The sequence below is a fragment of the Osmia bicornis genome, chromosome 5, assembly GCF_907164935.1.
Source record: "Osmia bicornis bicornis chromosome 5, iOsmBic2.1, whole genome shotgun sequence".
NCBI lineage: Eukaryota > Metazoa > Arthropoda > Insecta > Hymenoptera > Megachilidae > Osmia > Osmia bicornis.
In genome coordinates, this window is record NC_060220.1 from 5,658,355 (window position 1) to 5,676,272 (window position 17,918).

General features: G+C 44.3%; 1 protein-coding gene across 1 annotated transcript in view; it reads left to right on the forward strand.

Moving 5' to 3' along the window:
- The first annotated feature begins 11,256 nt into the window (after nt 1–11,256).
- Nucleotides 11,257–17,918, forward strand: part of LOC114877922 (myocardin-related transcription factor A) — a 169,577-nt gene continuing 162,915 nt past the window's right edge. The window contains exon 1 of the mRNA XM_029191091.2: nt 11,257–13,052. Within this exon, the coding sequence (XP_029046924.2) occupies nt 13,013–13,052 (40 nt within the window). The 5' untranslated portion in view covers nt 11,257–13,012. The remainder of the gene's footprint in view (nt 13,053–17,918) is intronic.

The following is a 17,918-nucleotide window of genomic DNA, read 5'->3' on the forward strand; positions in this document are numbered from 1 at the left end:
CTAACGCCCACTGTAACAATTAATCTCGTCTATTGAAGGAGAAGGATATTTCTCGGTTGGTCCTGGTCGCTTTCTGAAAAAGACGAACATGTTTTTTTTTCGCCTACGAGCCAACTTCAAATATAATTCACGCGATAATGCGAAAGGAGGTAACACAGTCGCAATTTGTCCTCGTCGCCGGTGTCTGTAGAGCGCACGTCAGCCACGGATCAACCTCGTAAATCAGGACTTTATTTTCGAGGGAAGAGGAGCATGGAAAAAATGAGGGGAATGATATGTACTCGGGTACAGAGCGCAGATTGTATCCTCCAGAAACAGATGTTCGGTCCGAGTGCCTTAATTAAGAGGTAATTATTTATCCTCTGCCCGGGGCTGCAACGACTTTCTTTAATGCGACCCGCGATTAATACGCTCCGGGCAATTTCGCTGTGACCGGAAGTTACGCCCTCCACCTCTCATAAGTTGATATTTAAAAAAATTAGAAAAAATTACGAGTATTTTAAATGCCAGAAGAAACTTCCTTTGTTAGGGAAATTCTAATTTCGTAGTTCGTTTATGGCGCGACGCGAGACTGCACTCGTGCATCTCTTCATGGTCCGCGCCATCTTCCAGCCATTTTTCTTCCAGCTTGACAGATTTTGCTCGCGACATTCCGATCTTGGGTAACCTATAGCGCACCATGGGTCGCCTTCGTATTATTTTTATCGCTCCCACATTGCCTCGTGCAACTCCTCGTAATTAATCATTGTGAAATCGTTACCCCTGTTGCTTAATTGCTCTTAGCGTTTCGGCTAGGTCGATCCAAAGGGAAAATAGGACAGGGTCGTTAGGAGCTAGTCAAAATTATTCTCTAAACAGTAAAAGTACATCAGTGGATTAGGATGAATTGCATGATTCATTGTTCAATAGCCAAGCGTTATTCTTGACCTGCCCTACTAGCTCCACCGTATTGCACAGACGTCGAAGGCGTACTTACATAGGACACAATAGCGACGGGTTATTAATTCGAGGGACAATTTATCAGAACAGTCGCGTCTACGTGTTTCGCGGTATGATTCACCGATCTTTCATTGGCCGATCCGCGCCCGTCGGGTCGCCAGGTGCTAATTTAACCGCGAAATTGTCGCGTGCGCCGTAATAAGGAGGCTGGTCCATTGTCAGGCCGATTCGACGAGAATTTGTTTCCATATTCTCAGCATTAGCGTCCGCACAATGGAACGGGCTGGATTAAGAAACGGACGGTGTGGCGAGCGTTCGTTGGCGAATTAATGCGCTCGGTTTATGGGGCCTACGGGGTTGAACGGCGCGACCTTACCGGTAATTGGACGTCGCAGGTTGCCACTTAACGGTGACTCATCGCACGCTTACGGATTATCTCGCGCAATCTGCTCTCAATGAGACACGCGGGGCAGACGATAAATCGTTGGAGCGAGCCAACCGGCCCGAAGAAATTACGGCTTCGTGAAAATATGGCGTTTCACGGGCTCCGGCCATTGATTACCCGATGGTAATGACGCGGAGAGGTGCGCTTCTGCAGCCGGTAGCCCGCTATCGCGTAGATTACTTCAATGATCCGCGTCTTCTTAATGGACCTAACCATTTCCTCGTCTTTTCGAATGAAATAATTGTGGTAATAAGATTCTAGGAATTTATTTCCTGATCTCGCCGATGAAAATGGTAACGATAAATCTGCGCATGGTAATATGCGCTAAACGATGACAACCGTCTAAGCGAAAAGATTGATACCATTTACAGCCATCAGGACCCCATACCGAGCTCGAAACGATCACCTGCATCGCTCGAGGCTATTCGATTCACGATCGCTTGCATTTACTCACCCTTACGTAATTTGTCAACACCGGTTGCGGCCTTTAGATTACGCTGATATTATCGGGTCTTGATAAAAATATTAATTATTATACCAGATCCGCTGGTTAACCAGTCGCCAATATTATTTTACGAACACTAGTGTCTTAGATAGAAGGGTGTCCCATACGATTCATCGTCGATATGTGATCGATGTCGCGAAAGTCGATGACGACATTCTGGTGAATCGCGAAAAATCCGAGTCAGACAGACCGGTGACGTTCCTGTTTGTTGTGGACGCGGAGAGAAGGCGAGCGTGTGTATTTCCGAGCCGGCTGACTCACACGCCACCCACGCGTCCCACACTCGCACACACGATTCACCTTGCCACGTTACACGCACGTACACGTGCGCGTTCGTGATCTCGTGCACGCGAGCTTTTTCTTTTTTTCCTCGAGCGTGTTACGCAACCCGTTCGCGAGCATTATGCCAATACTCGCGGTCCGCCGCTCGAGAGGAAAGTGTTTTACGGTCCTGACGAAAGCTGTCCGCGAAATCCTGGCGTTCGGCTTATCGTGACCGCGAGTTTTTGCACGCTTTTGGCTCGTCGCCTTGATTATGTTGTCCAGGCTTGTTGCGATCGTAAAACTCGACACGATCGACGACCTTACATTTACGAGAATTTATGGAGTTTCTTGAGTATTGCAACTGCTTGTTTTTCCGTAGAATATTTCCAAACTCGTTAAAGACACGGGTTTATGACATACATATTTCTATCCATCAAAGTGCCCGCGCCACCCAGTTATTCATTAACCCTTCGACGGGTGATCGAAATTTTTCATCAATTTTTATTATTTGGAAAATATAATCCATTGTATTTGAGAAAATTGTATTCTTCAAGGATTATACATTTGTGTGTCCAAAATACTTATAGCAAGGACTTTCATGGTGACACGTTAGAAACGAGCCGAAATCGCGTTCGCCGGATTCTGGATTGGAAAACTAGTTAGGAACGTTCGTGTCATAACCGGCGACAGGCCGCTATAAATAAACATTTACGATATACATCGATCAACCGGTCAACAAGCGTTAAACGAGCCACGCAGCGCGATACCAATTAAAGACGAAAATAAGCGGCGAGAGCTGTTCGAGATCAGGAACGTTGGAAAAAAAAATCCTGCCTCTCATTTGCATGATGCATTTTAATGATCATCGATCGTCTTTCCTGACGAAAAATTCTTATCCTCGGGCTAGAGTCCCGTGTCTCGAATCATTCGTTTTCCGTACCAGAAATTGCAGCTTCACATTTCAATTCTATTCATAAATCACTTCGATCTCGAAGAACATCCTCCTACAATCTAATCTTACGTGGGCGGTAACTTAATTAGCGAGTCACTGGCCGTGACTCCTTTCGTTTAAAAAACATCGTAGAGGAAAGCGACCCCACCATGTGTTTAAATCGCTCGAATTCGGCAGAATTCGGCACGCGTCGGTAATGCGGCGATCCCCACTACTCTAAGCTCCTCCTTAATCAAGGGAAGGCATTTCTGCCCGCTACTGTACCTATAGAAAATATAAATTAATGAAGTGCCTTTTATAAAAATAGCATATCTAGCGAGCGCGTCATAAACCTATCCCATCGTTTGCAACTAAAGAGCTAATTATAATAACCAAATGTTTATCCACAAGACACATCCTTATCTTAAACTTCGGCAATTCGCGAATCACTTGTTGGTTATCGCGAAACTCGACGTATTCCTCGAAGCTGTTTCCTCGAAGCGACATCGTTATTATTATTTCAATTTTCGATTCCTCGGGCTGGTTCGTCGAACCGAACCGGCCATTCGTTCATGGCGCATTTACGGTGCGCTAACTCGCGGCACTTAGCGTCGCTAGATTCCCCGGGCAGATATTAAAAACAGCTGGACCCGTACTTGTCGTTTACAAGCGACGAATTTATCGTCCCTCTCGCGACTTTAAGTACCACCCTGTGGCTTCCAGCGAGGCAAAACTTCTCCTCGTTTTCGATACGTTGCTCGTTTCGCTTCTCCCCTCTATCTTTCACCGGAGTTTCGTTGAAAAATTTCGCGAGATAAGCGAGCGAGAACGGGATTCGGCTACCCGAGCTACGCCCGGAAGCGGTTTCCAGAGAATATTTATCGCCAACCGTTAACTGGCGACGCGTTATCCTTCGGGCTTGGCTTGCTTATTGTTTCTCAAATTCCGTATAATTGAAATTTATTCACGTGTCCGAGAAAGGGATTCCAGGTTAATTGGTCCATAGCCGGAGAAAGTCGTTTAACACGACCACCGCCATAGGTGGGATCACTGTTAACCACCATCGCCAAATTATTATAATCGAATGATTAAATGAAGTTTCATGTTCCTTTCGCATCATACTAGTTAATAAAACAAATCAAAAAGATGAAATCGTACGATCGTATCCGGAATAATTAACACGTTGACTGTTAATTAACACTTGGGAACCGCTGATGATCGACATCATCAATTTAATATTATCGAGTCACTAAATCATCGATATTTTTAACACTAAATGACTGGTAATTCGATCGAATGAATAACTGATCAACCAATTTGCAATTTATTATTGTCCATTAGCGAAAATCCAATTTTCAGTTATTTATGTCCCAAAGTGGTAATTGGATTTAAACGAAAGGGTTAAATGGCCTGGCAGAAAAAATCGTGTCTTGAAATTCTTACGAATCTGATTGTATTCGAAAAATTTAGCCCGATAGATTCCACCTCGAATTTGCTACACTGTCTCCCGGATGCAGTGACCGGTCGGTCCGCTCGGCTGGAATAGAAGAGACGGTGCTTCTAACGCGAAATAGAAACGCAAACATGGACGGGATCTATACAAATTCGCTGTATTAAGAATCGAATCGTAGAACGCGACCGCTAGTTCACGAAGAGCGATAAATTCGAAGTGAAAGAAGTTTTTGGTACCCGTATCGAGGACAATACGATTACCGGACACGCGCGAATGCTATTCAATTCGTTAATTATCCGAAACAGTTTAAAGGCACGGTCCAAGAAAACATGTCGGCGGATATCTGGGTCGATCCAGAAATAACCTGAATGCATCCACCCGCTCCTTGCTCTCCTCTTCTTCTCAGTCACTCGCTTCTCTTCCTCTCTTCGGATTCGTCGACTCTCAATGAAACATCCTCGTCCGCCCGAGGCGGATCGTTCGTTTCCACCGTTTCAACTCTACCGATCTTTTTCTCGCGAATTCTCCTCTTTTCCCCTCTTTTTATTTCCATTCTATCTTCTCGCTACGCGACTGGTTGAACGGCGATTAATTTGCAGCCGCGAGATTGCTTTTAAATTCGCACGTTCGCCGTGTAAACGTTGCTTCTGGTAATGCACTGCTTCGACCGGGCCATCTGTAATGACGCAATTCGCGATTATCTTTTACGAGGGGACCGATTATTTACGAGCCGATGGCTCGCCACGTGAATTACGAAGCCCGGCCCTCGGGAAAATTACTTAATTTCTCAATGCTTCGACGAAACGCTCGGGAGGATCTGATGTTAACCCTTTGACTGCAAGAGGCGCGTATATAGCCGCGATTTTATAGGTTCATTAATATACACGAATCTCGTGTATATACGCTTTCGTGCGTTCATTAATTTGAATCCAGTATACAGGGTGTTAAAAAATACCCTGAAGACCTCTACACCGCTGGATAGATCACGAAAAATCGAAGTGAAAAGTTCTATAGCATTTTTCGATGGGATCAGTAGTTTAGCCACATTTCGTTGTTGAAAATTGAGAAATTGACCAATCAGCGCGCAGCTTGAGTGGTAAGACCCGCGAAGTAGGCGTGGCTCGTCGGCCGCAGAGGAGGTCTTACCACTCAAGCTGCACGCTGATTGGTCAATTTCTCAATTTTCAACAACGAAATGTGGCTAAACTACTGATCCCATTGAAAAATGCTATAGAATTTTTCACTTCGATTTTTCGTGATCTATCCAGCGGTGTAGAGGTCTTCAGGGTATTTTTTAACACCCTGTATAATAGTAGATAACAGTAGAGGAACGAAAGGTGATGTGATATTAAGAATTTAATGTTATTCAACTGTCTGAAACAGTGCATGCCATCGGATGCAGATTCAAGTTAACGTAGAAAAATCTCCTTCAAGTGCAGTCGGGTTGTTCGAATTAAGAAGCCGCACAAACGAGTGAAATCGACGAAGAAATTCCTTGATTCGGCCCATTCCCCTTGTTGAAGTTTCTTTTTCGTATGTAGAATCGCGGCGAGCATCGTTTAAACAGCGACGGTTATTACAAGAGACAGACGGTTGGCCGAGTGGACAAAGTGGTACCATAATTTAGGAAGGATTCGTGAGTAACGCCGTCGTGTCAACCGTGCGACATACGTTCGCCGCGGTACAAGAGCGTTGCACTTTTATAATGGCTCGACATTTGTTCGTGCACCGCCGCTTAATTGACCAATTTTTAACGGCGTCGCGAGTTGCCCGGTATTTAACAGACGAACACGTTGGGAACGATCATGGAACGGTACATTGCTTTTTTAAATGTATGCACCGTGAGTTAATCGTTCTGCGATCGTTTCGCAAAAGATTGCTGTTGTTTTATGGAATATTTTTACTGCCGCAAGGGGAATTCATGAAAATTCAGTGCAACCCCCTCTTTCTTATTATTACCGTTTTCATTTTTAATTCGCGACTCGCGCGGACGGCTCGTTTTGCCGCAATTAGTTGGTGGCTTGCGCGCCTCTAAATCGGGCAACGATCGTAAATCCGCTCCGACGACATCGCGCCGGGGGATCCATTCCCGAAGACGATACGCCGCGGAAAATTGGAGCGTATCGCTTCGACCAAGTCGTAGCCGGGTGGTCGTGTAAAGAAGCCCTTCGTCCTTTTGCTCGTGATCTCTGCGTGATTTTATTCTTGGATACGAAACGACATCGCGCTCCGTCTTTTTCTTGATCGTAAGATTCCTCGTTTCCTGTTTGCTTTCCGTTTTCTTTCCATCGTTGATGAAATAGTCGAGATTTTTCGTCGCTTAACCCGATCCCTAAATCAGCTCGATGCTATTAATACGGGGAGGGGGATTTTTATTTATCGTCGCGACATCGACCTCTTTGTTTCGTGAAGGTTTGTTTAGGTCGATTGGTATTCCTGGAAAAACCAAGGACTGTTTTCTCTGAACGGAGGAAAAATATTCGAGGACAATAGTTTCTTATCTTCTATATTTTCTTTTCTATTCGATGAAATCCCTTGGTGATTCGTACGTTCTCGAAGATTTTTATAGAGAACGTATACAGAGATGAAATATAGATACGAAGAATCCGTCCGGAGAGACGGCGACGCACGGTACTCAGCGAGTTAAGTGACAAGGGCAGTCAGAGCGTTAAAACTGAGACGTTCTTCCCGGTTGTCACTTCCGACGCTGACATTTCCGCGGTTCGAAGCCCGTCCTGAGTGGATAATTGTGCACGAACGTGGAGAGCAGCCTGGGGAGAAATTAATCTTGGCATTATTACCGTGGCGACGTGTCGGTGCTGTTTTATTTTCGACGCGGCTGCCCGACCCACTCGTTACAAGTAAACCTGGCCCCGTCGCTGTTAACACCTTCTTCCAACGTAATCGTCGATCTAGCCGTTTCGCATGATTTTATCGATGAACGAGCCAAAGCATCCTCGAGAGGCCGTGCTCAATGTTCCAGAACGTGTACAAGTGGCCTGATCGTGGCTCAATTAACGATTCGATCAAATTGCATTTGATGTTAAGGGGAACATTTACTTTGTTACCAGGTTCAATGTAACAACTCGATCAGACACGACTGTTTGCAACATTTTAATTGTGCTCTGTCGTTGATATCCATTTTACCCAGTCGTGAATTTCACTTTCCTTGATTCGTTCGACGTACATCGACAGCCAGTGAGATGTTATCGATAGACGAAAGTGGCTATTTCACGCCGATTGACTGACGTCCCACGTAATTACGTGGAACATCTACGTCGCTCTGCCAAATGGAGTTATTTCCTAGCTCGCCAATCGAACACATTGATTCTCTTTTCGTTTCCTTCACACGCTCTTTTCTCACGCCCCTTCGCTTCGGGGCACTGTCGAAATTTCGCTAGCCGGTATGATCGAAATCGAATTGCCACGACGACCTGTTTTGATAAAAATTCAATTCCGAGGTAGGAAAATACTTGGTGATTTATTGGATAAGAAACGTTTCGATTTGGTCGTCGCGTGATAGGGATGGGATGAAGTCGTAACGAAAACATCCCCCGAAACTGCTGTCTCTTTGATTCACCGTTTCCTGCGGCTCGAGGACCGATTTCGTTGTATTTTCGTCCGCACGCTTCCACGTGCTTTCCCTCTGAACCCCCGATATTCAACGGCTGTCTTACTTTCTTACGACCTCACGGCTCGCTCGTTTCTTTCTCTCTTTTCTACAGCGCGACGAGCCTCGTCCACGCGCCCAAGAAAAACATCTCGGCTGTCGCGACGCGTAAAGGCGGGTACACAGTCGAGCGAACGCGTGCGGTCACCCGGCACGAGCGCGTATTTCAGCCTGCCCGATTCCGCTCGAGGATTTGCAGGGGTAAATGCGAAACATTTGTAGCTGATCCCGTACTCTCGAAGAATTATCGTCTTGCACGATTCTTTCCTCTTACAACATTTCTTCTTTTAATCTCTTTCTCCCGTTGTTGTTTTATAATAGTTGAAGAATTTCCTACGTTTAGGTGGTAAATTCAATAAAAATTTACATTACGTATAATTTAAGCATCAACTTTGTAATACAAAATTTTCGAGCGTTCAGACACAGATATCAGATATCTTTTATCTACTCGCAAGAAGGAGAAACCATGTACTCAACGTGCTTCAGTTTCAACGAATTTAATTGGAATTCTTTTCCATGTCCTTTAAAAAGTGGACCGCGCCTTTAGTTGCTTTTCTTCGCGAAGACACGTTGTATGGAAAAGAAACAAGTTAAAATAAAGGAAGAAGAGAAAGAAATGGCTGTTGAAGCGAAGTCGGTTCTCCTCGCTCGTGCCTTTATCTCTCGTCATCACTTTCTCCTTGCCACGTGATTTACACCGGTCTTCCTTAATTAGGTTAAGGCTGTTTCGCGCAGCTTTTGCATCTGGAATGAGAGAAAAAGAGGTCCGCTTCCGATCACGACCGCGAAATCCACTCCGACACCCTTGTTAAACATTCATCGAGGCGCTGTTGGTATTGTACCTGGTACGATTTATACCTTAACCGTACCCCACTCGAGGAGCTGGCTTTTTTGCTGAAATTTATTACGTATTTACATCGCTCCTTCTTCGCGATACCGTTCTGACCGTGTCGTTCTGTCTTCGCGCCCATGTTTCCTTCTTTTTACACACTGACCCGACACGAATTTTAATCAGCAATTTACGATTTATCAGTGACAACACGGAATGACCTATTAACAAACACCTACAACTGATAATATACCAAGAGGAAATAAAGAGACTCTCGCAAAATAGCGCCACTTGGGCCGATAGAAGTAGGGCTGGGGTTGAGAATCTTTTTCAGGGTGCCATCTAACCCGGGTCTCGTATACCCGCACAACCCCGAAATTTCCAAATGTCGAATAGAAAGTTATTTTGAAACTGCACCATAAATTAGTCGACATTTCTCGTGGTCCCATTTTTCAAGCACATTCTACACCGGCATCCTCGGAATGCCGAGAGATTCGCGTAACGCCACTTTGTCGCGTAAGGGATCGTAAATCTTGCCGAGCTACGATCTTCTCGTCCGACTGTTTTTCCCACCGCTTCTAAGAAAAAATATAGCTGTAGAATTGGCATCGTTTTAAATAGTAACCGCCTTCTACGTGTTTCAGTTGGTCCGCCATTGTGTGCTTGCAATGCCGGGAAGGCCGTTCTAGGTCGTTTGCTATTAGACAACTTAATTTCTCGTTTATCTTCTCCATCTCCAAGGTCCTAACTAATTTGTAACACTGTCTGCGCTTGAATTTATACTTTTTACAACCCTGACCTTTTTATCATTACGTCACACGAATTTACATGACCGTCCTCTAAAAATGTCTAACCATTCTTTTTCATTCCCTGGAGGGTGATGTACCATCTCAAGGATGAAATTTTATAGATATAATGAGAAATTTTGTTCGTGTAACTGAGAAAAAAATAAGGTGTAATCGTTGCGTGTTACAGACGAAACCTCCTGCGTGGTTGTGAAATCCAAGACAAGGATTGTTTTCGACACTGCCAGCCAGAACGGCCACGGACACGAGGAAAACTTCGAAATTTATGAACTTGTAAGGTACGTTCTTGCATGGTCACCAGCCACCCAGAACTCAATAAAATGTACTTTCGTTACTTTCTCGCGTTGCTCTTTTTTCCTCCCCGTGCGCGCCACGGTTACGTTCGCTCGTTTATTTCGTAGCCGAGCGATAAAACTTCTCTTCCCATCGCTAGTAACAGCTTTCCCCTTGCCTTTTCGTTTAAACTGCCTCGCCGCTCGTAACAAGTGAGATTGGAAAAAGCGTTTCGATTACGGGATACGCTTCCCCTTATTTTTAACGATCCCATTCGCGTCATTGCATACGGGACACGAAATAATATTTTCCTTTGCTCACCGAGTATTAAGTTGCCAATCGAATTTCCGATCGCCTCATTATTTATCTACGAAACGGCCTCGCGGAAGAAATTTGTCGAAATTTAGAGTTTTCCTGTTTCATCCGCGTTCGTTGTTCGATCGAGGCCAATAGCGGTGTCTGTTTTTCGCGATTTAGGTAAGCAATCACCGCCACTGTCTATGGTCAACTATAAAGGCCATCTGTTCGCTTTTAGAGTCTACTTTATACCGTTGGTGACATCATCACGCGCACAGATAAACCGAGATGAACGCCCACTCGCGTTGCTATCGTGGCCACCTCATTCTTCTCCCGTAGTCGTCTTGCTCTTGTTCCTCGTCTACCTCGACGATCCGCCTTCCCCTTTGCTCTTCTTTCCTAGCCGTCGAATTTCCCCGGCGTTATACGAGCGAACTTTAACGACTGTTAAACCGGGGTTTGAGGAAGGTTCTGCGTGTCTGGAGGTGACGAGTTTAGCATGGATTTATTGTTATTTATAAAACAATGGTTATAGTTGATTTATGCATTTTGAAGTATTCATGGTTTAATTGTTTCGCTTTGCAATGATTTTTACATTTTGAAATATTTTTTTCAAAGACCTTCAGATCGTTCGAAAAATGAATTACAAGTGCGCGACTAGCAACAGCTGATCCGAATGACACCGAGTCAGTGAAAAAGTAGAGAATTAGTCGCGTTATCGGTAGCGCCTCGTCGCGGTGCTCGAACGAGTTAGAGTGGTCGCAGATTGGCCCGTAGCCAGGCGTCCCGACGCTTGCCGAGAGGGTGGACCGAGTCCGGCCGAAGACGGCGTCCCGGCGTCGAGCGTCCGTCAGTGCGTGTGTGACATGGCTGCGAGGCGCTACGGCGACCTAGACGCCCTCCACCTCGCGATGTGAACACACCCGCAGTCTCCTCGAACGATCCTCCACGTATCCCACGTAATCACGCTATCGGCGTCGCGACGCGGCATCCTAAACAACGTCGTATCGACCACCTTACTCCACTTGCCCGGAAACGATGCCTACAACGTGCGCTTAATCGATCGACCAAATCACGGTTGCACGACAACGACCCGAGTGAACGAACCACTTCCGATCATTGAATCATCGAACTCGTTCGCGTGAATTCTGTTTATATTTCGGGGACAGTGACTTCGAGGAAGTAAATTCTTCCGGGTACTCTTGGCTGACTTAATTTTCTTCAAGTCGTCGTTGAACGGGATGAATGAACTAGATTTTTACAAAGTGACGAATCGAATTGTCGAACTATCAGGAGGTCGAGAAGTGGAATTTCGAGATGGTTGTGAAGTTTTTAGTGAACATTGTTGTTCGGAGTGATGTGTGATCAAGTACAGTCGTTGAAGCGAACCATATCTAAGTAAGAAGTAGAACATTGTGCCTAGCTTAAACGAAATTAGAGTGAATAGGAGGAACGTATCATTCCTGAAGCGAGGCACAGTTGCATTCCCTCGACAGAAGTCGTCGAGCAGTTCCAAGCCTATCTCGACGTTGTACATAAATGCTCACCGATTGTGGACCACGAGGGTGTACTCCTTTAATGAACTTTCTTAGGCTACGTTAATACCTTTAGAATTCTATGACGTGGATGTATAATCGCTAGGATTCTTATCAATATACATACGACCTTGTGAATTCAGAAGTACTCTTAGAAAGAGGTGTCTTTCAAGATAATAGCTGTGGATCGTTAGAGTTCCTTGTAATTATTCTTAATTATCAACATTTATCCACTGAGACTATTATTTCAAAAGATTTAAAAACGACCATATGACTCTTGTCCACCTGAAAGTACCTTTGGAACAGTGACTTTCAAGGTTGGATCATCCGATGAACCATTAGTGTTCCTCGTCATCATCATCGATACCCTGCTGCTAGGACTAGTGAACATTATCCTCCTTCAACACACAGGGAACATGTCCTTGAAACAGTGTTCTTCAGGATCGTAGCTGTGTCATCTGGTGGGTGATCAGCGATTATCGCGGCGTGTATAGAGGCAAAGGATCGTACGTCGCGTCTGGTGATGAACATGTCAGCGACGGATTGGTGGGTTTCCGGTGGTGTTAGGGGTCTCTCGGTGATGGACGTTATCCGCGATTCTCGTTGATCCGTGACCATAAGCGCCAATGATCGAACTGGGCAGTGCGTGTAATCCGCTGGGCCGCGTGTCAAGATCGTTTCGGCTGTCGTAGCTTGACAACCGATTGGACGAGTTATGTCGGGCCAGTGACGCGAGCAAAACTTTGGAGAGAGGCCGATGCGTCTGTCGACGAAACGGTGGCTTCTACTCCAACCGAGTGAAGAAGAAGAAGACGAAGAAGAAGACGAAGAAGAAGAAGAAGAAGAAGAAGTAGAAGGAGGAGAAGAAGAAGAAGAAGAAGAGAGGCGTGTTTGAGAGGAGCGCGTGCAGCTCTTGTCTCTCTTTTCTTTTTTCCTCTCCCTCTGTCGTGATCGTTTGCACGCGTGCAGCTCCCTGTGGCGTGCACGTGCGTGGCTGCATACGTGCGTGCGTATAGTGCAGGAACCGACGATGGAATATCGGTGAGGTCACGAGGTCACCGCAGAATGCCTGAGCCGAGGGCGAAGCGCTGTAAACACTGTGACGGTACGGCACCCACTTGGCCGCAAAGGGTGTGAGACTTTCTTCGCCTGCACATGGGGACACTTGACCCCCCTTCTCTAATTACCACTAACCGTTAATAAAGTGTTTTTCTTCTTTTTTTGTATATCCTCTAACTGAACCCTTTAACTTTTAATTAACCTCCCCATCCTTGGGTGTGTACATGCGTGTTGGCTCTGTATCTGGAGCCCAGTTTCTGATGTCGAGTGTGTGATTCCTAAAGGATTGTTTTAAAACGAGCACGTAAATGTGTTTTAGCATGATGATGGATTTTTCTGTGCGCTTTCCATAAGGGGTGGGTTGTCAGAATTACGGAGATCATTGTAGGGATGTTTAATCGATGATAGACGTTTCAAAGATCGATCGATTTTTGAAAATTTTTGTCAAACTGTTCGATTTTTAATTCAATGCCTTAAAATCATTTTTCTTGGCTAGCTTTCTCGGTGCTCTCACGGTAAATCAGAAGCGACACCGAATTAGTCTTCGGACCAAGTTGAAGGGATGTTGACAAAATGCAGGAAAGGTGGAATTTCCGGCGAAAAGTCAAGTTTAATTAGAGAAAGAGGTAATTTTATTTGTCGGTCAGTTATTCCGCGTCTGTGTCCGAACACTTGGACGAAGCTTGGGGCAGACCAAGGCGAATGCGCATAGCGCATTCCAATCAGATGGCAACTACGTCCAACTACCTTCCCCTCTTCCTCACCCTCGTCGCTCCTTCCTGCTTCTTTCTCGCCTCTCGCGCTCCGCACCGACAGTATTTTTATCCTCGGTTATTCACCCTCTTATCTGCGAATAGAGGCGCCCCTTATCCACCTGGATTCGTGCCTTCTTTCGTCCTTTACCTTTGCCCTTCCCATGTCGGAAAAATAATATCTGAAGTGAAACAGTTTGACAATTTTAATATGCTGTAACAAGGAAACATAAGGAATGTTTGAGCTTTCAAGAAAATGGATGAATTTTTCGATGGAGGATATTCGCTCAGAATCAAGTTTAATGTCAAGATGTTAGCGCGAGTCGGTTTATTTGAATTTCTCCGCCAATCGATCGCCTATGCAAACAGCGAAACATTCGAAGATGGTAACGATCACTTCGGGTATTGGCCTACTTTTACTCTTCTTCCTGGCCGGTCGTTTTGCTGCCGTATCTCTTTTTGTTTTTCAAAACGTCAAAGCACGATTCGACCAGATGGCTGCGATTAAAAAAAAAAAAGAAAAAGAAGATTTGCTCTCTCCCGGCGCCGTGTCTTACGTTTCCGTTACGCGGACTCGGTACCGTCTGCATCGAGAATTCTTAAACAGAATTTATAAATACGAGGCCGACTCTACGTTCCATTCCGTGTACGCGATGTATGCTAGATCTATGCGAATCTTGTAAACATATTTTCGCGAACTGCTCGGCACGATTCAGGTTATCCACCACTGTTCGTTATACGGAATACGAAAACGTTTCGACTTGAAGTTTCTTTAAAAAGAAAAAAAATGATGAATTTTGAAAGAATTGAAAATAATTGATTAAGAAACACAGAGTAATTAGTATGCTACTAAGTAATTTATTCTGGGTAGTCTCACTGCTGAGTAAATTTTCAAGTGATTTGCATCAGTGCATAGTCAGCCACGATTAGTTTGTCATCAATAGGGTGCAGTAGTCTATTATCAGTAGTCGATGTTACTGGATAATTTGTTGCGAATAGTGTGTATTATCAAGTCATTTCTTATAGTTAGTAGAAGTTGAATTTTCAGTAGAAATATCAACGCTTAATGCGACACACGATGATATGGACTGTTAAGGATATTAACCCTTGGGCAGCGGACCATGGTTAATACCATTCAGGGGTTAAACATTTAATATTTTCTCAATCTATTATTTTTATTGTTTATTTTGAACGACTAATATAATTTCACTGATGTTTAGAATCTTTTTTCTGTTCTTTGACAAAGTTTCATTCTGAACAGTGTTAGGGACAGCTGACCTCCATAGCTTAAATTAACTAAAATCGATCACGATCAAAGGTAGTGTGATCTAACGAATGGCCCCATTTCCAGCGAAATTCTTCGCGAAAAGGTCGGAACCATACCAAGAATCGTTTGTTTACTAAAAGAGCAGCTCGAACGTGTTTGCGAATACCTACGTAGGTCGCCGTCCAAGAGGAAGCCCAGTTCGCCCAAGTATTTCTGTGCAGGCTTTCACGGGACTAATTATATATATATCTTGTGTCTGCGAAGTCGAGTCGATAATGGGGTTCCAACCGAAACTCTTCGAATACAGAGAGCGAGCATTGTGAACCGGCACGCAGACGATGATGTATGGACGTAGGAATGAGTCGATGATTACAAGGAATCTGTTCCTTCGTCCTTCGATATACTCGTCGTTAACGAACGTCCGCCCCTTTTAATTACTTTGTTCATTAATCAGCAATCCCTGGCGTTAGGGGTCGCTGCTCTTCACGCTATAATATGAATTATGAAAGATATTAAGGATTAATTCTTCCTATTAAATTGACTGTCGTATAATTTACAAGTTATAACAAATATAGTTATAGAAATAAAATATTTTCTATTTGTGTACGGATACCAAAAAATTCCCAAACCGGATACCTACACACCCCTAATGTTTCCACGTCGAGTGATTCATGGAAAGCAATATCCTAACGTCATCGTATTCAGATTGGTCGCGGTTTTAATGCAAGAACAAAGACACGAAACCGAAGTTACGATGGCTATAAAAAAAGAGGGTTACGCGTCGGATTCCTTACATGATGCATCAACGTTTATTAATACGAAGGTGTTTTGGATTCAAAAGGGGCGCGAACGTTATATCATTGGAGATGTTGAATTTAATGCAGCACTATATTATGGAATTTTGACAAACACCGAAGCGAGACGGGGTAAGATTTTGGTGTCGAAAAATGTCATCGCCAGATGTTCGGGGTTTTCGATCGTTCCTAATGCTCGTCGAATCGGAAGTTTCTACTTCTTATTCTTTTTTTTTTGTTTTACGAGATCGTGTGCGTTCTTCAAAGAGGAAAGTTTACCGTAGGACAGTGAAATATCGTGTTCTGGTCTTACACTGCCTATATTTCCGTGCTCTTTTATTCCTCGTTACGTAAGTCACGAATTATTTCGGTCTTTATTTTCTTTTTCATTTTTTTCTTCTTTTCTCCTCTCTTCTCTCGTTGCTTTGTGATATTCTTCAAGGCCATGATCGTTATAAGATCGAGTGGGCGGTGATGATCGAGAGCGATCAAGAGACACGGGGATCGTTTCGCGAAGAACATCGTCCATCTATAAATTTCGATCTAAAACCGTCCTCTGTCCCAGCTGACCGCTGATCCTTGCCTCAGGAATTTTTCTTCTTTTCCTTTACTTCAATTTCTTTCTTTCCCAAAGACTAAGCAACTATTTCAGCTTGCATTATTCGAAGAAAAATTCGATCCAGTTTCACCTAATTCGATTCCGAAACGACTTTACGAATTCTTAGTCGCAGGGGTATGGTATTAAAAGTGATTCGTAGGTTCGCGAATGGCTCGTAAACTCCGAGTCCAACAGCTGTCGATGGAAAACAGAATCTAAATTTAAAACTGACTACCCCGATGAGATACATCCCGCTAATCCAGACAATAGCTGTCCGAGGTTTCGACCTTTCCAAGCTTCTGCTATGTTACCCTATAAAATTCCAACTTACCCAATCGGTGGATTTAGAACTCGAACAGTTACAATCGGCGTATGTTACATTCTGCAGTATTCAATATTTTCATCCTTACAATATTTCATTCTTCATGATTCACTATAATTAAAGATAAAGAATTGATATTCAGAACTGTTAGTCCATTTGAACCGAGCAAATTTCTTATCCATCATTTACATGTTGTTTTATTCTGTTCTATTCCTATAGTTTCTATTCTTGTTATTGCTTTCTTAGACGACGATGAAAATGTCAGAAGTCAGTATTCAACGTAACAACGAACAAACAGTGACGTGTTTCTATCTGTTAAATCAGTTTCAGTTGAAATATATGTATAAATTACGACAGATATCATAGATCATTTGATAGCATTGCATTCGAGGATTGCCTTTATTACATCAAAGTGGAGGATTTCTAAAAAAAAAAAATACCTGTCAAATTTTTTATGTCACACTGAAAGGACGTAAGATTCAACGCGTATTTTTTTGATGTTCCTCGTTAGATTTGAATTTTTCAAGAAAATCTCAAGAAGCTCGACGTTACGTCAAAGCATACCAGACTGGTCAAGATTCTCCTCGTTATTTCTTGGTACGGTCGAAAGCTAGAAAATAGGTCAAGCGTTCTGATCATTCAGGTACAGCTGATCGCTCGTTCGAATCACGTGATCTCGCAAGCACGGACAAAGCGTCCTGATGCACGACCTTCGCAGGATTATCTGGAGGAGAATTTTTGGCAGCTCGGGGCTCTAAAGACGCCTAGTTCGATTATTTATCGGGACGGTATGCGCAATGCGTGGGCACAACTTCTTCCCGCTGCTTTTGCGCTTGGTCTGGCCGTTTTCCAAACGGCGACACCCTCACACCTACGAATTCCTTTTGCCTTAACGACGGTGTGCGTGGACGCCGTTCTCTACGTACATACGTGCATCTTCCACCAACATTCTCTCTTACGAACGCCTCGTGTACGCGTTACGTCGTCGCGATTACGTGCAACGCTCGCGCCTGCCTCTGGCTTTGCACGCTTTTCCTTCCCCTGGCCGTCGCCGACCCGTTCTTTTATTCTTTCCTCCTAGCGCCAGTGCTCCGATACTACGGTTTATTATTGGAGACCGTGTTGGCCGAGATCTTTGCCTTCGATGGCTTATCCTGGTTACTCTTGCGTCGTTGCTCT